Source organism: Tachysurus fulvidraco, chromosome 1 (genome assembly GCF_022655615.1).
Source record: "Tachysurus fulvidraco isolate hzauxx_2018 chromosome 1, HZAU_PFXX_2.0, whole genome shotgun sequence".
In the NCBI taxonomy this organism is placed as follows: Eukaryota; Metazoa; Chordata; class Actinopteri; order Siluriformes; family Bagridae; genus Tachysurus; species Tachysurus fulvidraco.
The window spans coordinates 23084499-23109471 of NC_062518.1; the positions used below are offsets into that span (position 1 = coordinate 23084499).

At 39.5% G+C, this 24973-nt stretch overlaps 1 long non-coding RNA gene and 1 gene segment (V, D, J or C); both read right to left on the reverse strand.

The window, feature by feature from the left end:
- Positions 1-3094: 3094 nt before the first annotated feature.
- Positions 3095-3720, reverse strand: LOC125138615. Its single transcript, XR_007137864.1, has 3 exons — positions 3598-3720; positions 3345-3401; positions 3095-3226 (listed from the first exon to the last, which is right to left on the reverse strand). It is a non-coding gene; the product is annotated as an uncharacterized LOC125138615 (long non-coding RNA).
- Positions 3721-12147: 8427 nt separating this feature from the next.
- Positions 12148-12724, reverse strand: LOC125146230. The segment is given in 2 exon segments: positions 12148-12508; positions 12666-12724. Coding segments are annotated over 2 exon segments (384 nt in total).
- Positions 12725-24973: the final 12249 nt, after the last annotated feature.

The following is a 24973-nucleotide window of genomic DNA, read 5'->3' on the forward strand; positions in this document are numbered from 1 at the left end:
GACCTTAAAGGGGCATACGGCATTAGAACAGGTATACATTAACATGCCATGATCAGTAAGATATGATGATAGAGTATAAAGGATTTGTTTTCTGACACATGAATAAAATACACCCTTGTCAGGAAATTAAGGAGCAAATAATTTTAAGTCAGGCAAGCCTTAAAAGAAGAAACACATTACAAAAAGGGTTATAAGAATGAGAACCTTAGAGTACCTTATCTTGGGTTTTATTAGTAAAAGGAATGTCTCATTGTGTTGTGTGTGTGTGTGTGTGTGTGTGTGTGTGTGTGTGTGTGTGTGTGTGTGTGTGTGTGTGTGAGAGAGAGAGTTCTGTTTGCAGGCCCCAATGAGCCGCATGGGGTTATCTGGTCTTTGTTGAGACTCCAGACATTCTGGAGCCAGGTGTGGGTGTAAAACTGGGTTGCTCATCGGTTAATTGAGGAGTAGATGTTGAAATTTAGGGTGCCTGGGACATGAAATCTAAAATGACTGGTACAAGATGCTACAATACTTGATCATGAATCACAACAATATATTTTAAACCAACATACTTTTATAAAACAATTCTTTTCTTCAAACTTTCTCACACTGAACACTGTAAAAGATCAGAAGACAACACTAATGAATAAGACAGTTCTAGTTACTTGGATGAAAACACAAGGAATTGGTTTGCTGATAAGATAATTCCTAGTTTTTGGAGATGATCTCATTCTGTTGAGGTTTTACTTGTTGAACATTTGACTCTCACTGATTAGTTTGACATATATATATATATATATATATATATATATATATATATATATATATATGTAAAATATAAAATAAATAAAATAAATATTAATTATTCTGTTGTGCTACATGCTACACAATGTAGTTATTTGTCTGTGCATAAAGACATACTGTAGTATCTACCCTGAGGATTAGCATCTCTAAAACCCCCAAATAAAATGTTTCATCGCACTGGAGTAAATAAATATGTGATAAAATGAGTCCATTTGTCTTAGAAGGTATCAACACCATCTAAATTCAACAAGCATTGACTGGTTAGAAGCAAATCTCTTTTCATCACTCATCACTGTATCATGTTTTCCCTGTCTGTTTGTTCCCTGTTCCCTGTAAGTTTTTTCTTGTTATCCCTGCGTTTCGGTCTGCCTTTATCCCTGCTGATCCTGATAGATACATCTCACATCTAGCAACAATTCCAGCAATAAATCTCACAAAAGGATTTGAGGATGAACGTCACACCCTGACTGTCTTGGATTCTTTCTTCTTCTTTTTTTTTTTTTCCAATTTTAGCTTTAAACCAGAATAAATATTGAATGAATGAATGTGTGTGAGTCAAAATTGTGTGTATTACACATCAGAAGAGATGGATATTATGTTTATTTCTACTGTCTTTTTTTTTTAAATTTAATTATGAATGTATTTTTATTCACATTCTTTTATTTTGTTTCTGTAATATATGTAGCCCTGTTACTGTCCATGTATTGATGACACATTAAAATGGTTTTCCATTTTACAGAAATGCCATGTTTGAGTTGAAAACAGTGTGTATATTCATTGAGGTTTTAGTTCAGTGTTACTAAGTTTTCTGTTACTGTGGGTCTCAGGGCACAGTAGTACACTGCAGAGTCTGATACTGTGACAGAGGAAATCTTCAGATCTTCTGGCTTTTTATCAGCTTTGACAGACTGCTTTCCAGTATCAGATACATAGATGGAGACATGAAACACTGGTCTGGATTTGGGATATTGATGATACCACTGTATAATATCACCTGTAGTAGTAGTCAAATTGCAGGACACAATGACATCATCACCTTCCAAAACATGCTTTTCTGATATAAGATGCTCAGTCATTTGCATTGATGTGCTTCCTGTGGAAAAAAGAGAAAGTATTTTTTTAAAAACTAAATTAAATATGAAAACATATTAAAATAATATTAAGATGAACAAACCTAGAAGAAGCATTAACGGTAAAAGATTACAGAGCAGCATGATAGAGATGGAGAGCTGCTGAGAGATAAAACTGAAGGAGTGGAGTTTACTGTCATATCCCATGGAGCTCCACACTTCCTGTAGCTGACACTGTTGATCAGAATATATGGCACCCAGGGGGCAGAGAGACACCAGAGGGGTTTAGTTATAATTACTGCACCACACAACAAGTCTGTACTAAAACAGTTTATACACACAAAGTAACTGGGGAGAATATCACCTATTATACATGTAGCCAGAGATTTTCCTTATATGAGAGAAATGCCATAAAAAAAACAATGTCTCAACAGATGTATGACAAAAAACAAATCAATTTAACATCATTTAGTTTAATTCTATAATTAAAGCTTCCATTTCAGATTTTATGATCTAACTGGTTTACATTAATACCAAGTGAGTTGATCATACTTACTCTGTAATTCAACTGAATAATAGTTAGTAAGTTTAGTATGAGCAATGCGATAAATTATACATATGTTCTCTTAAATCTGACTGATCAGAAGTCCACACCCAAGAAGTGCTGCTGATCATAACTTTATTAAAATGTTTTTTTTCATTTAGGTTAGATCATAACTTTAACAGTACTGTGTCTGATTCAGTACATACAGCTTGGCCATTGGCTAGAGTACACAGTGCTCAGTATGTGTGTATAGTGTGAATACTGCATATTCTGGACATTCCTGGCAGATTAGAGCACCTGAAACTCTCATTTAAATTATACTTTTTTGTTTTTGTCTGCATTTTGATTATGATTAATACTACAATAAGAACCAGTGGTGTGTATCTCACTATGTACAGTAAGTTGTATAGTTCAGCCATTTCTGAACACAGCTCTGTGATGATTCTGTATAATAGTGCTGTATGTGCTGAACTTAATAGTTTACACAACTTATGTCTAAGAACAGTGGAAACTAAAAACTAATAAAGATGATCAGCATCATACTGGATATTAATACTAAATAAAAAATAAAAATACAAGAGGCAGAATTTCAGAAAAATAGCATGTAATTTCAAAACTATCAGTAGAACTGCTTTCAATCTGGAACTAAACTGTGTGTTAGATTTTGTACAGTGCAGCTGGGCTTCCTGTCACTGTGGGCCTCAAAGCACAGTAGTATAGAGCAGAGTCTGATACAACAGCAGAGGAGATGATCAGATCCACTTGTTTATTTTCACCTTCATGAAGTTTAGCAGTCATTCTTGGGGGAGGGTCGGGACTTAGATCTCCACTTTGATAAATATAAAGAAGGAACTCAGGATTAGATTTTGGATATTGTCTGTACCAGTGCAGGTAGTTTCCTGCAGCACTGCTGAATTTGTATTTGCAGAACAGAGTAACATCATCACCTTCATCTATAACTTTATGAGTGAAAAGTGGCTCTATTGAATCTGCCATGGAGTCACCTGTCATAGAGAAGAAAACATAATTTACCAGTATTTAACTTAAACAGTTGAGCCAGAACATGTTAGAATCACACACTGTGTTTTCTTTAACAGCACACAGACTAATTAATCACTAAATACATATAATTATATATTATACATATTATAAATACAACACTTAATATTTTTGATATAATCAACAATAATGTTAACTCACCTAGTGAAAGCCACAAACACATGAATATAACAGTAAACATGATGAATGGTTTTATCTGAATGAAAATATTCTTTCTGTATATGTTAACATCATAAAGGTTCATGAAGCTCCGCCCACAGAATCACATGACTGTGTCACTAATGTTACTGACAGATTGTAGATTCTTACTGAACCATTTGGCTTTAAATTGAGCATCAAATGTCATGAACTCAAAATGTAACATAAATAATATAATATTGAGAAATTAATATTTCTATTCTGTAAAAATCTAACATGACTTAAATTATTAAATATTTATATATGTGTGGAGATATAATATGTGGAGATCTATGTCCCGACACTCCCCCAAGAATGGCTGCTAAACTTCATGAAGGTGACATAAACAAGTAGATGTTCTCCTCTGCTGCTGTATCAGACTCTGCTCTATACTACACATCTACATAAAAATATATTTTAAAGTGATGTCACTGTATTAGGGGCTTCAGCATTGTCAGAAAAAAGCTGTTATAATGTATGATAGTCATGATAAATATTATAGTAAATTTTAAGTATTATAAGCCTAATTTTGGTGATTTATTTATTGACTTTCTAAAAACAAATCCTGTTCTTTTAAAAATGTTTAATACATATGGTGGCCCAGACGCACGAGGCCCAAAAATAGAAATGTCAACTGTAAAAATAAAGCATACAAACAACAGTAACAAAATAAGGAGCAACTTTAAATAAAAGCTACCAAAGGAGATAAATAACATTCTGGGCCCCTATAATTAACACTATAATTAATTGTGTGAAGCAGGGTGCGTATGACTTTTACTAAATTTACTAAAAGAAGTATCATATTTCTCATAGACAAAGTCAGCTTACAATCAGAAAACTAAAAAACAAAGTATAATCAACGGGACACAAATATAATATATATAATATATAATATACAGAATTACTGGTATTAAAGTAGTATTACACAATGAGTTAGACTTTCATTGATTAATCCTTAATAAATAAATAAACCCTTAGTGTGAACCTGTTTACATCTTCAGTAACATTCTTCATGTTGGTTGGTTTTTGTTCAGAGAAATATGTTTGTCTTATAAACATTGATGCAGTTCACAAATAATAGTGTATTATTTAAAAATGTTATGCCGTTTTTACTACAGAATATGTTTGTAGTGATGCGGCTAATTTGGACTTTACCCAAACAACAACAATGATAGTTTATTATTGGTCCAGATTATTATTGGTTGATCTTCAAAAACAAACTGACATTATAGACAGATGACTGAAAGTAAACATGTAAATAGCTCCATCTTGTGAGAAAAGCATGGCTCTGCTCTTCAGTCTATAAAATACTGAAATCTTATATATATTCCATCAACAGTAAAATTTATTATTCTTAAAATGCCATGAACTCGTGAATTATAGATGAGAAAAACAGAAATACATATGAAACACTACAATTCAACTAGAAAACTAAAAAGACCAGAGTGTCTATTTTCCTTTGAGCCATTAACTATCACTGTGGAGGGTAATGTGACAAAGAAATAAAATACTGAACACAACAAAACAGACAGAAATTCCATGTCATGTTAGTGATAAATGACCCTGTGATATTCACCATTAACTGGTGACCCAAAAGAGAATCAAAAGAGGTTAAAAGGTATCAGATTAAAAGCAGCACACTGGTCACTTGGTTCACTGTTAGCATGTTAGTCTGTTGTTTTTGTTGCTTATTATCACTTCCACACTTATACTAGCTCCTTGGTTTGAGAAAAGGTAAGACTGTGTGTGCACCTGTATTCCACCTAGGAATCTATTCCATGTGGGAATTTTTGAATCTCGATTGAATTTTTGAAAGTCGATTTAATCCCTCATGACTAAACCAGAGGCGACAGTTACTTGGAAGAAACCTTTGAGATGACATAAGGAAGAAAGCTTAAAAGGGTATTTCAGATGAATGTTTACAACTTATAAAAAAATGTTTCGATATTGCATAACCTAACCCTCCTGAATTCCTATGCAAATTAGGAGCGCCGAGTCAACTTGACCTTGTCTGTTTTGACTGCTTACAGTATATGACCTTTTTTGTCTAACTTGTTTAAAACATATTAACATATATTTTGCAAAAAATGTTGTAATATTTGGTATAATAAACCTCATTAATATGCAAAAATGCCTCATTTTCTAGTATAAAAAAAACAGAAATTTTGAATTATTTTCACTCTAGAGGCACAAAAGTTAATGCACAATTACGGGCTGGTATATTTCAAAGCCATGAGATTGTTTTGAAACAATTTTGACCATTTCTAATGTCAGTAAATAATAATAATAATAATAATAATAATAATAATAATAATAATAATGGGAGGCACGGTGGCTTAGTGGTTAGCACGTTTGCCTCACAGGGTCTGGGTTTGATTCCCGCCTCCGCCTTGTGTGTGTGGAGTTTGCATGTTCTCCCCATGCCTCGTGGGTTTCCTCCAGGTACTCCGGTTTCCTCCCCCGGTCCAAAGACATGCATGGTAGGTTGATTGGCATCTCTGGAAAATTGTCCGTAGTGTGTGAGTGAATGAGAGTGTGTGTGTGCCCTGTGATGGGTTGGCACTCCGTCCAGGGTGTATCCTGCCTTGATGCCCGATGACGCCTGAGATAGGCACAGGCTCCACGTGACCCGAAAAGTTCGGATAAGCGGTAAGCTGATGTAATGAGGAGTCGTAAGACTGAGGATCCATTTGCAGCTTTAATATATTATCTCGGAAACAACAGGCAGAGTTCAGTACCGGTAAACACGACAGTGTAGGTAAGGCAAAAACGTAGTCAGAACAACAGGCAAAAGGTCAGGGCAGGCAGAAATCAGTCGTGAGGCAAAATACAGAAACAGATCAAAAACCAGAAACAGGAACAATCAGACAACGCTCAGAATGATAGCCGTAGCAAATCAAGACTTCGCAATGGGATCAAGTTCGTTTGCTTATTTAAGTGCGCCAGCTGATAGAGAACAGCTGGTGCACTGATTAGGCTGAGCGGGGTGTAGTGGGAAGTGTAGTCCGGGAGCGCTTAATACTCCGGAGACGATTCTCTCCGTTGTGGATGCGGAGGTGAGGCAGGTGTGCTGATCATGACAGAGCCCCCCCCCTGCGAGCGGCTCCTGACGCGAGGACGTGTGCGACGTCGAGGTCTACCACGAGACCGGGGAGCGGGCCTGTCTGGGTGGCGTAGGTGGAAGTCAGTGGTGAGTGAAGGGTCCAGGATGTCCCCTGCCTTGACCCAGGAGCGTTCTTCCGGGCCGTACCCCACCCAGTCGGCTAGGTATTCCAGGCGGCCCCGTCGGCGCCTGGAGTCCAGCAATTCGTGGACCTGGTATGTCTCTCCCTCGTCGACCAAGAGGGGTGCTGGTGGTTCGGCGGAGGTTTCTGGGTCTCTCGATGGTCTCTCCGCGGGTTTCAGAAGTGAGGCGTGAAAGGTGGGGGATACGCGGTATGACGGGGGTAGTGCCAGGCGGTAGGAGACTGGATTAATCCGTCTGATGATTCGGAATGGGCCCACAAACCGTGGGCTGAGCTTACGACAGGGCAGACGGAGGCGGAGGTCACGGGTGGACAGCCAGACCCACTGTCCGGGTTGGTAGTCGGGGTGCTCACGGCGGCGTCTGTCGGCCTGTGTCTTTTGCCTGCGAATGGCTCGCCGTAGCTGCCGGTGCGCCGCGCTCCATGTGTCCCCGCTGCGACGAAACCACTCGTCAACGGCCGGTAGGTCCGAGGGTGTGTCGGACCAGGGGAACAAAGGAGGTTGAAATCCCAGGACGCACTGGAATGGGGTTAGACCCGTGGCAGGTTTGAGGAGAGAATTCTGAGCATACTCAGCCCACATCAAGTATGTGCTCCAGTCGGTCTGGTTATCGTGGCAGTAGGAGCGTAGGAACCGGATGAGATCTTGGTTCAGCCTTTCAGTCTGTCCGTTGGCTTGCGGGTGGTACCCCGAGGTGAGGCAGATGTTCACGTTGAGTTGTTTGAAGAATGCCGCCCAGACTCGTGAGGTGAACTGGGGACCGCGGTCGGACACGATATCCTCAGGCAGGCCATAGTACCGGAAGACAAAGTTGCACAATGCCTCCGCGGTCTCGAAGGCTGTGGGAAGTTTCGGCATGGGGATCAGACGGCAGGCCTTGGAGAATCGGTCGATCACGGTGAGGATAACCGTGTGGTTGTTGGAACGGGGAAGGTCGGTGACAAAGTCAATTGCAATGTGGGACCAGGGGCGTTGAGGCGTGGGCAGGGGAAGCAGTAAGCCCGCGGGGAGCTGATGAGAGGGCTTAGAGGTATTGCAGATTGTACAGGCTCGGACGAATTCGCGCACGTCTGTGGCTAGAGTCGGCCACCAAAACTGGTTCTGAGCCAGGTGTAGGGTGCCTGTGACGCCGGGATGGCCGGCGCTGGGGTTGGAGTGTAGGAGCTCCAGGAGGTTCGTGCGCCAGTTCTCGGGCACATAGGTCCGGGATGGAGGGCAATTGGCAGGTGGTGGTGTGTGGGCGTTGGCCTGGGTTATTTCCGTCATGATGTCCCACTGGATGGGCGCGAGGATGTGGGCTTCGGAGATGATGGGTTCAGGGCTTGTGTCCGGGCCGGGTTCACGGAACATGCGGGACAGGGCATCGGCCTTGATATTCTTGGTCCCCGGCCTGTAGATCACTGTGAATCTGAACCTCGTGAAGAACATGGCCCACCTCGATTGACGGGGATTCAGGCGTTTGGCGGTGCGAAGGTATTCCAAGTTCCGGTGGTCGGTGAGCACGGTGAACGGGTGTACCGCGCCCTCTAGCCAGTGCCGCCACTCCTCGAATGCTACCTTCATGGCTAGCAGCTCTCGGTCCCCCACGTCGTAATTGCGTTCCGTCGGAGATAGCTTGCGAGAGAAGTATGCACACGGAAACATCTTGTTGGCCGGGCCCTGGCGTTGAGACAGTATGGCTCCCACCCCCGTATTAGAGGCGTCCACCTCTACTATGAACGGCCGGTCTGGATCCGGGTGGTGGAGAATGGGAGCTGAGGTGAAGCTCGCTTTCAAGCGCCGGAATGCCGTTATAGCTTCAAGGGACCAGGTAAGCCGAGTGGATGCTTTTTTGGTCATAGAGGTGAGCGGGGCCGCAATCGTGCTGAAACCACGGATGAAGCGGCGATAGAAATTAGCGAACCCCAGGAAGCGCTGTAACTCCTTCAGGCTCTGTGGTCGGGGCCACTGTAGTACTGCGCGCACCTTGGAGTCGTCCATGGCGACCCCCTCGGCTGAGATGACGTAGCCTAGGAAGGTCGTGGAGGTCTGGTGGAATTCGCATTTTTCGGCCTTGGCGTACAGACGGTGTTGGATGAGACGTTTAAGGACTGCCCGCACGTGCTGGGTGTGTTCCTCCATGGTCTCTGAATATATAAGGATGTCATCGATGTATACGACCACCCAGCGGTCCAGCATGTCGCGGAACACGTCATTAATGAATGACTGGAACACCGCGGGACTGTTCGAAAGGCCGAACGGCATGACTAAGTATTCATAATGGCCTGATTGGGTCGAAAAGGCGGTCTTCCATTCATCCCCCTCTCTGATCCGGATGAGGTTGTAAGCGCTGCGTAAGTCCAATTTCGTGAAGTATCGGGCCTGGCGGAGCTGTTCGAGAGCCGACGGCACGAGGGGAAGAGGATACCGGAACTTGACTGTCATGTCGTTCAGCGCCCGGTAGTCAATGCATGGGCGGAGGCCTCCATCTTTTTTCTTCACGAAGAAGAACCCGGAGGGTGCCGGGGAGACAGAGGGTCGGATGAAGCCCTTCTGGAGCTCCTCCTCGATGTAGGTTTTCATGGCTGCCGTCTCTGGTTGCGACAGCGGGAAGATTCTCCCTCTGGGTGGAGTGGATCCAGGCAGAAGTTCTATGGCGCAGTCACTGGGCCGGTGCGGTGGTAGTTCGGTGGCCCGAGTCTTGCTGAAGGCCGCCGAAAGGTCTTGGTATTCCGCTGGGAGTTTAGAGGTGGTGGAAGTGGAGCATACAGAGAGCGTGGTGCTGGGTCGTGGGGTTTTCGGAGGCAGTGGCTGGTGTCGGTGGCATGCTTCGCCCCAGCTTGAGATGTGCAGGTCTCTCCAGGAGATGACGGGGTTGTGAAGTTGGAGCCAGGGGAAGCCTAGGATGAGGGTGTGACGTGGGGAGCGGATGATGTGGAAAGGCAGGTATTCTTGATGGTGAGGGCCCACCTGCAGCCGGAGACGCCTGGAGATGTGCGTGATGGGGCCCTCACTGAGCGGCCTGCCGTCTACCGCCTCCACTGCCAAAGGAAAAGCACATGGGGTCACTGGCACGTTATAGGCTTGCGCAAACTCCCTTGACATGAAATTGCCCGCGGCGCCGGAGTCGATTAGAGCAGACTGGTTAATCCTTTTCCCCCGTATTTCAACTTGTACTTGTACTACCGCGCAGTTCGAAGATTGAGGAATGAGCGGGTCAGGACTCACCGATGTGTTCCGTCTGCCGGGCGGCTTGTTGGGGCAGGCGGCCAGTCTGTGACCGGCTTCTCCGCAGTAGAGGCAGAGTTGGAAGCGGAAGCGTCTTGCTCTCTCCTCAGGCGTGAGGTGCGTGGCGTCGAGCTGCATGGGCTCGGGGTCCGCCGGTCGGGCTGTGCGAAGTGTCTCGCGCGCGTGTCGGGCGGTGTGCGTAGGAGGTCGACGTGTCCGCATCAAATTGTCAATGCGAATGGACAGGTCAATGAACTCCGTCAAATCTCTCCCTTCATCACGGCAGGCGAGCTCGGCTTGTAGACCCGGATGCAGCCCTTTGCGGTAGATCACCTTTAGGGGTCGCTCCTTCCAACCTGTCTCGGCGGCGAGCGTACGGAATGTCAGCGCGTACTCAGCGGCGGGACGGTCGCCCTGAGATACGGCCAACAAACGCTCCTCTGCGCTCTCACCCGTGGCGGAGTGCTCGAAGACAGCGCGGAATTGGGAGAGAAAGTGTTCAAACGTGGGGAAGGCGGAGCCATCCTCTTGCCAAACCGCCGTGGCCCACTCCAGCGCTTTCCCGGTGAGGAGCGTGCACACAAACGCTACGCGGCTAGCGGCGGTCGGATACAGGGACGGTTGTTGCGCCACAAAGAGCTGACATTGCATTAAGAAACCTCCGCATTTTCCAGGATCTCCGTTAACCTTTTCCGGAAACGCGAGCCGCGGGCTGGTGACAGCTGGGGTCGCGATTGGATCGGCCGGCGGGCGGGGCGCCGGTGCCGGAGGGTTCGGAGCCGCAGCGGAGCCTCGCAGACCTTGTAACGCCGCAGCGAGCTCTCCGATGAGCGAGGTAAGTCGCGTTAGTTGTTGGTGGTGTCCGGCGAGCTGCTGGGCTTGAGCGGAGAGCTGGGTGGCAAGCTGAGAGACGGCTGCTGGATCGCTTGGTGGCGAAGTCTTCTGTAATGAGGAGTCGTAAGACTGAGGATCCATTTGCAGCTTTAATATATAATCTCGGAAACAACAGGCAGAGTTCAGTACCGGTAAACACGACAGTGTAGGTAAGGCAAAAACGTAGTCAGAACAACAGGCAAAAGGTCAGGGCAGGCAGAAATCAGTCGTGAGGCAAAATACAGAAACAGATCAAAAACCAGAAACAGGAACAATCAGACAACGCTCAGAATGATAGCCGTAGCAAATCAAGACTTCGCAATGGGATCAAGTTCGTTTGCTTATTTAAGTGCGCCAGCTGATAGAGAACAGCTGGTGCACTGATTAGGCTGAGCGGGGTGTAGTGGGAAGTGTAGTCCGGGAGCGCTTAATACTCCGGAGACGATTCTCTCCGTTGTGGATGCGGAGGTGAGGCAGGTGTGCTGATCATGACAGCTGAGTCACCTTAGACTTGCTCGTTGGGGGATATATACATACACATTGTAAATCTATCTAATATTAATCTTGAATTTTGCATTCTACTAATCTTTATATTATTCTTCATATTAAACTTTTGTTCTATGTTCATGTTCTGTAAAGCTGCTTTGAGACAATGTCAATTGTAAAAAGTGCTATACAAATAAACTTGAATTGAATGTAATATTCCAGCTTAACTATAACATATCTTAAACTTACTTATTGAAAGTTTGCTGCTTCTCCTAGATACTGAAATGTTTCTCTGTGCTTTTGATGCAGTCACACACAATCTCATGATATTTGACCACAAATGTAGAAAAAAACAAACACTAGTTATAAGACTATATAACAGAAAATATAGAAGTCTGAGGTATCACAAAACACAGAACCACAAAACTGGAAAAAACACAACAGAAACATTGAAAACAGGGACATAGACATGAAATGGATTCTAGTAACAAAGACTCAGTTATGACTAGCAAAGGAGACTAAGGAGGACTGTGTGTGCTATAGCATGATGGATCTAAATGACCAGTTTTTACAGAAATATTTAATTTTGAGCTCAGATAACTGTGTGGAGTGTTGAATGTTTTCCAAATATCCACATTTCTTCCAGTGTTTACAGGCAAATAGTTACAGAAGAATGAAAGAATAGACGAAAAATTTCAAAAATAAACAACAACTGTGTGTTAGTTTTTGTAAAGTGCAGCTGGATTTCCTGTCAAAGTGGGCGCCAGAGCACAGTAGTATAGAGCAGAGTCTGATATAGCAGCAGAGGAGATGTTCAGATCCACTTGTTTATTATCTATATTAACTTCAGCAGACATTCTTGGGGGGATGTTTGGACTTTGAGCTCCAGTATCAGTAATATAAAGAAGGAACTCTGGGTTAGATTTTGGATATTGTCTGTACCAGTGCAGGTAGTTTCCTGAAGGGTAGCTTGAGTCGTGTTTGCAGGACAGAGTAACATCATCACCTTCATCTACAATTTTATGAGTGAAAAGTGTCTCTATTGAATCTGCCATGGAGTTACCTGTCATAGAGAAGAGAACAATATTTTATTTTATAAACTTTTATCTTCAATCAGGAAAGAACTATATATATCAGGCTTTTTTTTAAAACCACAGAAACTAATTAATCACAAATGTAATCTTTCATTTATAAACAAAATAAATACAATGTTAACTCACCTAGTGAATGCCACAGACACATGAATATAACAGCGAACATGATGAATGGTTTTAGCTGAATGAAAATATTCTGAGGTCTTTATGAAGACTAATATGTTATCATGAAGGTTCATGAAGCTTGTTGTAAACTTTTTCCAGAGAAGACCAGGAGACTTGGATATCCTTGTGCAGTAGTCTTTATTGTAGATACACGATGAAACGAGTCTGCAAGTCAGAGCGTACTGGCACGGGTGCTGCAGTCATCAAGTCTGACTTAAAGTTGTAATACATGGTAAATATACACATTTTAGGGGGCAGTCCAATCAGATAGCGACAAAACACTCGGGTGACAATCAAAACATGAAAGGATGTAACAGCCCCCACACCAGATCCTGGACTTTCACCCTTAATCCCATTAACATAACAGTCCTTCTCAGACCCCTTCATTAACATAGAAACGAGTTCACCTCTAATGCTTGGCATTCCTTCTTGACTCGGACCTTGAATCAAATGGCCACCTTAAACAACGGGACAAATGGCACAAAGAGACAAATGATAACCTGAGTTACCTTGCCCCTTTTCCTTTCATATTAATGAAATACAGGAACCACAAGTCTAATGTAAAGTTTGAATTTAACTAGCATTGTAACTTGATTGGGCTTCTATATTATCCACAGACATATGCTAGAACTAAAAGGAAATAAAACAATGACTTAAAAATTATTTTCCCACAAGCTCCACCCGACAGCATCACATGACAGTGTCACCAGTGTTGTTTTCAGATGACTGATATTTACTGAAGCATACCATCGCAAAGCAATAATAAAGGACAAAGGACATTGATAATCACAAAGTATTGATGACAGTAATGCAAGAGAATATAAAATAAAAAAACCCAAATAAATGTAACTTTAACTAACTAACTAAAATTGTTGTGCATGAAAATCCAGGAGATTAACAGCTTCTGAAATACTCAAACATATAAAATATGAATAATATCTGAAGCACTTGACCTGAATCTGTTTGACTGTATGCCTTGCACTGCTGCTGTTTATTATTCATCCATTGCATTATGTTTTATCTGGATGATCAAACACACATCTACTCTGATTGTTTGCACAATAGTATGCATTTCCAGTATGTACATGTATAAATAACACATTAAAACAAATCAACAGAACAGAAAATGTCAATAACCTTCATTCACAATAACACTGCAACAATGTCTGACCAATTTGAGCCTGAAGCGTCGGTTTGTGAATGTCTTGTGATTAATGTGTAGTTTTCATGTTTCATGTTTATTTTTATTTGCTATTTCTTCCAGCTGCATCTGTTACTACCGATTTTATTTATGTGTCTGGTTAACTGATAAAAAAGTTCATGTGGTTTTTAGAAACCTCTTGCATGTGTATTTGCCATTATAATGTTTTTGTACAGCCTTTCAATGACTCTGTATCACTGTGTAGCTACAAGAGCACAATGATAAATTGCAGAGTCTGAGAGCTTTAGACCTCTAATAATAAGTTCAGTAGAGTCTCTGCTTGTTCTTGACTCTAATCGAGTGTCAGTAGGAGCTCTCCCAGCACTTGCTGCTGACCTTGCACCTTTATACAGTAAAAACTGTGGTGCGCTGTTAGGATATTGTTTGTACCAGTAAATCAAAATGTTATTACTGCTTGACTCATATGAACATTTCAGAGTAACTGTGTCTGTTTCATTCCCCACAATGTTGGCATCTTCATCCTTTGGTCCAGTTTTATCTGCAAAACTGCCTGGAGTGAAAAAGAATATAAAGAAATAAATCAGTAAAATTTTATTATATTCCAAATATTCAATTAAGATATGACTATATGAATTCAAACATGGTTAATAAATAATGCAATCAATTAACTGAATAAATATGATTGTAATAATTAATAAACTGCTGAAAATTAATGACCTGTAACTAGAGTGAGAATCAGTGGTGTGTATCTCACTATGTACAGTAAGTTGTATAGTTGAGCCATTTCTGAACACAGCTCTGTGACGATTCTGTATAATAGTGCTGTATGTGCTGAACTTTACACGTCTCTAGAAGGCCACACCCAGGAAGTGACACTGTTGTAGTGGAACTTGTCTGTCTGCTCTTTAAATTAAACATTTTTTCTTGCATCTGCCTCAGCTATAATATTTATCTATTACAACTGTAAGAATATTGTACACATTCATGTTGCTTTACTTGCCAAATGAAATGAACAGTACATGAACAATGTGCAGCAATATGGTGACGTTACTCACTGCCTCCTGAGGGGATTTTACGGGTCCATAATATTTAAGCCTGTACTGTAGGTACTGAAATGCCATGTGATTAAGTATAGATCTGTTTGTAATTTTAAATGAAATGCTTCCCTGTCTGGTGACATGCTTCCTTATCGTGGTGTGGTCTCTGTGCCTTTTTAGCTTTAGCACTCAGAGGTGTTGTGCGTATTCTCTGAAAATGTCTAGACTAAAATATCCTATACCAAAATTTACTGTGACATAACTACATCAAATCCAATTTTCACTTACGCTGTATGGCCTATAAATAAACAATATCCACATGAACACATTAAATCATCAGACACAATAAACAAAAGATGTTGATCATAATAGTTTAATTAATCAACTCTTACTACAGTTACTCATAGAATATCTTTGCACTAAGGTGTGATTCAGACTTGAATCAGACTTGAATTTTCAGATGTGAACTTTACACCCTCATTTATCTAGCTACCTGTTACCATACTTATACTTTTAAGACTGAAGGTATCAGGACTTTTGCTTGGACATTCTCTGCCGGAACATTAGGGGGCGTTCCGGCAGTGTGTTTTGTGTCACTTGTCCTGTCAATATTCACCTGTTCGTAAAAGACTCATAATTACGCCTATTTATTTCCCCCGAGTTGTGTGTATCTTTGCAGAGTCCGCGTCTTATGTGTGTAGGTTTACTGTATGTATGATGTTGTGCTGGTTCTTGTGCTCCTGGATTTATATTCCCTGTCTGGTTCTTTTGTTAATAAATTGTTGTTTTTTTTTATTTGTTATCCCTGTGTTTGGGTCTGCGTTTTTCCCCGCATTTCCTGACAGAAGGATTTTCTACCTTGAAGTTTTACTGAGGAGATAATTACCAGATCGATACCAGAGGAGATAATTAGCTGATTGATCGTATGTGCAGGTCAGTGTGATGTTGCTGCCTTCACTTGAAGATATGATTGTTTGGTCTGGTGTAATTCTGCTGTCAACAGCACCTGCTGTAAAGACAATGCAACAACAAACATTTCTTTCTTTGTTTAAGAACATATATATATATATATATATATATATATATATATATATATATATATTTTTTTTTTTTTTTTTTGCTAAATCAGTCATGTTTAGGTAGCAGAACAAATCCACCTAAATGTTATGTATAATATAAATAACTTACCAATATTTTTGACAACTACTAATATAAAGAAGAATAACATGATTGTTCTGTGTGTCTCTTGCAGTAGATATAATTGTCAATATCGCTGTGAAACTGTCTAAACTGTATCTCACCACATCTAGCTCCACCACTGAGGTGTAGTCATGTCAATTCTGACATCAGTCCCTCAGCCTAGAATTTACTTCTTATGGCATGACCTCATTGATTAATTGAAATCTGTTACTAATCCAATAATTCAGACAAATATTGAAAGTTGATAATACGGTTTATGATTCATGATGTGTTTTTCTTCTGAATATTTCCAGATTTTGATGGATGTTCTAATAATTTCTAATAGTTCTATAACAACTATAAGGACTTTCTGAGATTATTGATGTGATAATCTTTGCTCAGTGGTATTATAACATTATAAGATCATTAATATTGTACATTCACTGAAACACTAATCAGTTAACTAATTTATATATACAGCACCTGCTCATTTTTACTTGTGTAAAACTTGTGTGTTCTATTGTATTTAAGAGTAATTACAGGAAATTTCCTGGTATGACGTCTATCAGTAACAGGAACTAAACAGGAAATGCACAGTGCTTACATTGAGGTGATCAGCTGCATAATAGAATTTGACTACCACAATGTAACAGTATGAAATTTCTGATGGTGTCGTCTGTTTTTTTGTGATACATAAACTACAGGAAAAAAAAGATCTTATTGAACAGTTCAGTAATAAACATTTCATAAGGTAATAATACAGTTTACTTATTAAATTAATTTAAAATTCTGACAAGAATTCTCAGCACCATTCCTGTGATTCAGGTTTTCCTGCCATCAACACACGTGCAGTCTCATATACTGTATTAATTGTTGTGTAGTAATCATAGTATTGAGTGTAGTTTGTGTGTGCACACGGTTATACTGTATCAGAGAACAACTCCTGAAATAGCTTATTATCAGTGGTGGGCCATCAGGACCAGCAGGGCCTTCTCTGATGGCCCTATAAAAATATTTTTTTAAAAGTGTTCAATGTTTTTCTTTTATATGCTTTTTATTTATTTTCTTTGGTGTAATGTCTGCAAAATTGCAAAGATTTGTTACTTTTGTTATGGGTGAACTGGAGTACCCTCAAAAAGTCACTTAAAACTCAGCTTACACAGCTGGGACCAGCTCTACAGGTATTGCGAGGCTTTTGTTGAAGGACAACATATCTGATTTGTTACAAGCAAAAAAACAACCAATCAAATTTTGACGTTTATTGACAACACATCCTCTGGGTCTAGCGACATGCCCATCGCTACTCCTAACGCCTGTCGTAAATTTCCAACATATTAACGTGAAATTCAGTTTTGTGAATTTCAAAGAAAATGACATACCCAATCTTTTTGCCAATCTACTGAAAACACCATTTTCAAGGCACACTTTTGCAGACAAAAGAGAAATAGTTGAGAAAGGAAGACTACTCGGAAACTGGATTCACTAACAAAGGCCGGCAAAGGTTTTGTGCGCCATTTGAAAGATTGCAATTATGAGCGCTATGAGTGGCTAACAGGTAGCACCCAGCACAACAAGTTATTTTGTTGGCTATGTTTACTTTTTAATACAAGTAAAGGGACATGGAATGATTCTGGCTTTGATAGTGTGAACAGACATTTCCAGAGGCAGAGCTCAGGAGACTGATGGAGATCTACGGTGCACAGTTTGACCTGTGCAGGCTCAAAGCTGAGCACAAAGTCATGTATAGCATGTCAAACTTTTGCGGTACAATTATAAGCCATCTCCTGAATTTCCTGAGAATGACAGGCCTTGCAGACAGTATGACAGGCTGACTTCTTTAAGCTTCTCTCCATTGAGAAAGAATTGCTCAATCAGCTGAAGCAAAAAGGAAAACTGCATGATGACGTTATTGACCGCTTTGTCAAAAAAGACAGACGCATGGATTTTATTTACAAGTGACAAGTATTGTATCATGCAGATCATGGTTCACATCTGATAATAAGCATTATTAATGGCTCATGCACATTGTTATTGAGTGATTCGTGTTGCATTGATAGTAGCCTACTGTGGCATGTGGATGTGAATGTGAGACTATGCACACAGTGTGCATAGGGGGATTACATTTATTGATACATGCAGGGAAATTTAGTCTGAATTCAACCCACCCTTACCTAGCATACTGTTTTAGGCCAATTGTTGATCAGCTGTCATGTTGCTGAGTGCCTGTATGTGCAGCCAAATATGCACATTATTTGCAAATGGCCGCGTTAGTTGTAACAGATGAGTATGTATGTGGTTTACATGCTTACTGAAGGCCCTGACTGAAACCCCATGGCACGCCACTGAGTATGACTGTCTGTATTATATATTTACAGATTGTACAGAATGTCTAAGTGTGTGTATAAATATATGTCTAGTGCAGTGATGCCCAAAACAAGCAGAAGCAGCTCCTGTTTGTCTGGAAAGAAAATCTGCAGCCACGTATAGAACTGAGAGCTGTAGGAGAGCAGACCAGGATTCTGCAGTAATACAAATAATAAGTTTATTCACGTGTACTGTAAATATGTAATTGAAAAAAAAGCTCAAATTAAGTAAGCATGCTTATACTGAGAAATACACAGACAAGGTTAAGTATATCCGCCCTATACGTAATTGGTATTTATACTTGAGTACACTTGGCTTGTACTGACAAAAAAAGCATATTTGAAGAATTTGATAGAGATTTGTATACTTTTCACAGAGTTGCTTAGGTTTTGTCCACACATTAACATATCTGATGTAGTATTTCAGCTTAACTTTAACATACTATCTTATAAACTTACTTATTGAAAGTTTGCTGCTTCTCCTGAATACTGAAATGTTTCTTTGTGTTTTTGACGCAGTCACCCACAATCTCACGAAATTTGACCACAAATGCAGGATAAAAACAAACACTAGTGATAAGACTATATAACAGAGAATACTTGTCTGAGGCATCGCAAAACACAGAAAAACAAAATTGTGAAAAAAAACACAACAGAAACATTGAAAATAGAGACATGAAATGGATTCTAATAACAAAAACTTGCAAAGACTAACACAAAACAACAGGTTTAAAAAGGCAAGCAATCAGAAGAACAAGTGTGCAAATGTGGGGAAACAGGACAAAGGAATGAGTGGGCAAACACACATGAAAACAAAATATAAACAAAATCACATGGCACAAAAATAACAGTGACAAAGTAAAAGGGCTGTTATGGTGGTCTGGTGGACAGGACCATGGAAGTTGTGGAAATTGATTGGATGAATACTGAAGAACAGTGATATACAACTTCAAGAATGATCAGATGGATGGATAAATGTAAAGTGGGATAAAGTTTTAATATTCAGTGATAACACTAATGTGAAGTTTGTTGAGACTTAGATCTCCACTTGGAGTAACATAAAGAAGGAACACAGGTTTAGATTTAATATATTGTTTGTACCACTGCATGTTATATATGTTACCATTGAAGCCTTTGTAGCTGCAGGACAGAGTAACATCATCACCATCATCTTCAACTTTATGAGTGAAAAGTGGCTTTATTGGATCAGCCATGGAGTCGCCTGTCATAGAGAAGAGAATATAATGATTTTTAGAATAATAAGGTGTTAAACGTGTTCATGTCTAATTAAGAACTTACTATTTTTTGCAATAATAAGAATGTTAACTCACCCAGTGAAATCCACAGATACATGAACAGAACAGTGAACATGATGAATGGTGTTAACTGAAGGAAACTATTCTTTCTGTATACTGATATGTACATCATCTGGATTCATGAAGCTCCACCCCACATCACCACTCACATAACATCTTACTGAAAGATTCTTGATTATTACTGAAACATTCCTGCTTTACATTCACCCTCACATGGGGAACATTTCCTACATCGATTTTAATCAAACACAAAAGTTTTCAGGAACTGATAACAAAAGCTAATAATCACTATAATATACTTGAATCATGTCATTATTTGAATATAAATATCTGTTATGTGTTGTCTCTAATTCTAGTGGGAATTATTAACAAGAAACTATTTTAACTGGACGTCTTTTATTCCTGCTGTGATTATTTTTTACTTGCACAATTATTAATAAAGGACATAATGTTGATTTGAAGCTCATCCATGATTTAAAAAATAATTTCTTCAGTTTGTTGTTTAAAAAAATGCACAGATAGTGATTAAACTGAACTCATAAACAGATGACTGAAGAAGTGAGTGTAAACATGTAAATAGCTCCATCTTTGAGAAAAGCAGGGCTCTGTTCCAGTCATGTGTTGTACATTTGTACAGTGTGGTAGGGTTTACTGTCTTGGAACTTTAAATTATGAATATGAATATATTTCCTCTTATAGACTAGGTAAAAACTGAAACACTTATGAAACACTTCAATTACAATTCAAATACAAATTGTGTCTATTTTCGTTTGAGCCATTAACCATCACTGTGGAGTGTAACGTGACAAAGAAATGAAATGCTGAACATGGACACAACAAAATAGGCAGAAATTCCATTTCATGTTAGTGTTTAATGACCCTGAATAATGACATTAACTGGTGACTCAAAAGAGAACCAAAAGAGGTGGACTATCAGTTTAAAAGCAGCAGACTGGTTACTTGGTTCACTGTTAGCATGTTAGTCTGTTGTTTGTTTGTTGCTTGTTATCCCTTCCACACTTATACTGTACTAGCTCCTTGGTTTAAGAACAGGTAAGAAGGTGTGTACGCCTGTATTCCAACCTAGGAATCTACTCCATGGAGGAATATTTTAATGTATGTTAAAGTAGATTTAACCCCTTGTGTAAACTAGAGACAACAGTTACATAGAAGCAACCTTTGAGATGACATGAGGAAGAAAGATTAAGCGGAGCTGGACTCCAAACCATTACAGTATCCAGGTGTATAACAAAGCATATTAATCTAATCTTTAATAAATACATCAAATACAATAATCCGCTGAACTTTGGAATGTAAAGTTTGTAGTACACAAAGACTGTATATTAATGAATTGTTTATTCTTTTGAGATCCAGCAGAGCTGTTCTGTGCAGGACATGTGGACTGTGTGAGCTATAGCATTATGGATCTAGATGACAGGTTTGTACAGAAATATTCAGTTTTGAGCTCAGATAACTTTTTGGAGTGTTGAATGTTTTCCAAATATCCACATTCCTCCCAGTGTTTCCTGGAAAGTCTCTGGTAAGTAGTTACATGAATGAATGAATGAATGAAATGTGCAAATAAAAAAGTCTAAAAATCATGAGAAGGAAAGAGAGACTTCTCCAGAAAGGGCAAGTGCATTTCTCTAAAGCACTGACAGAACTACTTTCAATATAGCAAAATTGTGTGAGTTTTTGTAGAGTGCAGCTGGATTTTCTGTCACTGTGGGCTGCAGAGCACAGTACTATAGAGCAGAGTCTGACACAGCAGTAGAAGAGATGATCAGATCCACTTTCTTACTCTTTTTATCTTGATCATTTTTAAGTTTTATGGACAATCGTGGAGGTGGTTGAGCTGGTGTGACAGTTTTACTTGCTTCAAGAATCATCAGCAGAAACTCAGGTCTTGATCCAGGTTTGTGTCGATACCAGTGGAGACTGTCAACTGATCCAGTATAAGTGCAGGACAGTGAGATGTTGCTGCCTTCCGTTGAAAATACATTAGTTTGATCTGGTTTAATGCTATTGTCAGCAGCCTCTGCTATAAAAAACATAACAATATTGAGATATTTTAATCATAAATGACACATTTCACATGGAGAATTGTGTGTCTTAATTAGAAAAAAGAATCCTTTTGTGTGCAGTGTATATGACTTACCAACATCAGCAAGAGTGAGAAACACCATGAACAGGTAAGTAAAATAGAACAGGGCAGAATTTACTGAATGAAAGAAAAGTGCAGAGATTTGAGCAGCTCAATTTCCTCTCTCCTTTCCACCTCTCCTTACTCCCTTTCCATCTTCCGTTCCTAGTGAGAGAAATGGGCATGTAACTGTCCTGCCAGCAGTTTGAATCTTAATTGTCCTGCCAGCGTAAATAGGTGCATTACTGCCACCTTCTGCTCTGAAATAGGGAACAGAAACAATCTGTTTTTGGCTTGGCTTTTGTTTGATGAGTGGCTTGACATGTTTGATGAGTTGTGTATTGATATAAATAAAATCATTTTAATATGGGATGTCGTTGACTTGACATTCTGTTCTTAGAAAATAATAATTAACATTATAACTACTAGGCATGTCCAGAAATTCATCTGGAAATGCTTTTGTACTGTTTTTAATGATAAAGTTATGTAAAATAACTGCTCATTGCTGCAAAACAAACAACTCTGCTAATGCAAACTTAATTCTATATAAACTATATAACAGCATAGGCCTATTAGTTACTAGCCTAAACTGGACGGAAACACGGAGCGCCCTGTAACTCACTGACCTGCCTGCGTTCACAAGTCACACAGTGCAGATGGGAGGGAGAACGGCTGACTACACAGTTTATGGGAATAAATTGTGTATTTCCCTCACAATTGTCACAAAAAACCTCACTACACTGTCTGTCTGGTCTCTCTGCATGTTGCTTTGCGAGATCATGCGGTGTGATTTTTTTTCCTCATTGCTGCGCGAGTCTGCATGAAAATATGGGGGTGTGGCGTGAGAGCGTGAGAATTGGGTCAATTGCGTCAAACACTGAATGCGTGAGAGTTGGCAGCCTTGCACACACACACACGCTTGACCTATATTCTAACAGTCTTAATGACAACACTATATAATGAAAACCAATCTAAAAAATTTCATAAAGTTATTTATTACTTAAAGTAATTTCCAATAATTTTTATACTTTATTTTGACTAGAAATTGTAATAGAAAAGCTATAATTGTATCCAAGTTACTTATAGACTAAGAAGTTTTATGTTTTGTTAGCTGTTAGCTTGCTAGCTATTCTCACAGTTATATCAGAAAACAAGAGAGTGTTAATAGAAAAACAGAAGGAATCAACTAATAAACAGAACATAACATTAATCTAGTGAGTTTACACTACAACTACACTACACTACAACACTAGATCCTTACAAGCTGCTGATCTGATAAATGAGCATGCAGTCAAAGTTTGTATATTTGCAAAGTATAGTTCTGATTGTAATTAAAATTTTTCTTGTGTTTATTTCAGACAGTTTTGTGTGTTATTCTGTCATAGCATTGCTTTTTTTATTAAGTTAAATTTAAAGAACTTTTCAAGAACAATTAATATAAGTTAGTGCTGTTTATGAATTTGCTTAGTAGACCAACACCAACTTGCTCTGGCTAGTTAGTGTTATCTCAGCTAGTTAAATTGTTAAATGGAGTTAGTGGACATTAGTGGACATTCTTATTATTCAGGATTCAAGACCTGCAAAGAAACACATGTTAAATCTCAATTACAATAAACAATAACTGCTCATCAAATAATTAACGTTTAATATCATAATTCCTATAATGATATGGCATTTGGGGTATTTCTGTCATGATACCTGAGAATTTATTAAAAGCCTAAAGTTTAGATGTAAAAAATTGCTCTTTCATGAGCCACAGCTAGGAGGAAGCAATGACTTACTACTATTTTTCATATTAACTGCAAACAAAGAAAAAACAAACAAACATATAGATAAATGAAAAGAAGAAAGAGGAAAACATGCAAATTTATAGAAATGTAAATAAATAAATATGTTTGAAATAAATTTGTGAATAAAAACGAAGAAATAAAAAAAAACAATAAATAAATTTGATGTAAATCTTAGTATTTTTTGTCAGTTTTTGTTTTGTTTTTTCTCTTTTTTACAAAAAAAGGATACCTTTACCAGAACTATTAGTTGTCCATTATTCACCCATCCCCCCGTCGGATGTGCCACCACAAATATACCAATTACCCAGAATGAAAGTTTACTTTCAGGTAAGCTCCCAGCTCATTACTCAGCAGAGGCAGCAGAACTTTCTGCCCTTATAGAAGCCTGCAAGTTGGCAGAGGTTGAGACTGTGACTGTATACACTGATAGCAGGTACAATGCGCCTTTGACGTCACACATGACTTTGGTACATTGTGGCAACATCAGGGGTTTTTGGCCTCCTTTCATTCACTATGGCCTGACAGCTGACCTCCAGGGTGCAGTCTTACTTCCAAAAGCAATCGCAGTCTGTTAATGCGAAACGCATATGCTCCTATGCATAATACGCATAATAATGATCCTTTTTCATAGGTAATGCCAGTCCATTCATCCAGGTGTTGTGCAGTCGACTGTGTAAAGTCTTAGTCAGGCTGTCTCTATTATCCTTCTCTTAATTTGCATGCTCTAGCCAATTTCCCATTATTATCAAATTTAAGATTTCGTCTCCTCCTATTTTACATAGCTCTCTTTGACCTTGTTTGTGAGTTATATATATATATATATATATATATATATATATATATATATATATATATATATATATATACAGTGTTGTAATGTAACGAAGTACAAATACTTTGTTACCGTACTTAAGTAGAAATTTCACGTATCTGTACTTTACTTCGCTATTTAAATTTATGGCAACTTTCACTTTTACTCCACTACATTTCCTAGATAAAATGTATACTTTTACTCCGTTATATTTCCAGTAAGCATCTTCGTTACTCGTTACTACAAAATAAAAAAAAAGAAGAAATGTGTGCGACTGCAATAAGGGAGGTTTGGCGAATCACTGCTCCTAGATTGAATTATTCTCCGCGCGCTCTATTTCAGCGTAATGTTGCCAAAGGAGGAGGAAGCACAAATAAAACCGCCATGGAAGCACCTGCTGGAGGACCTCCCGTTATCGAGGATGGCCATCCCGACGATAGTGGTGAACAGGGTGAAGAAGTTATACAC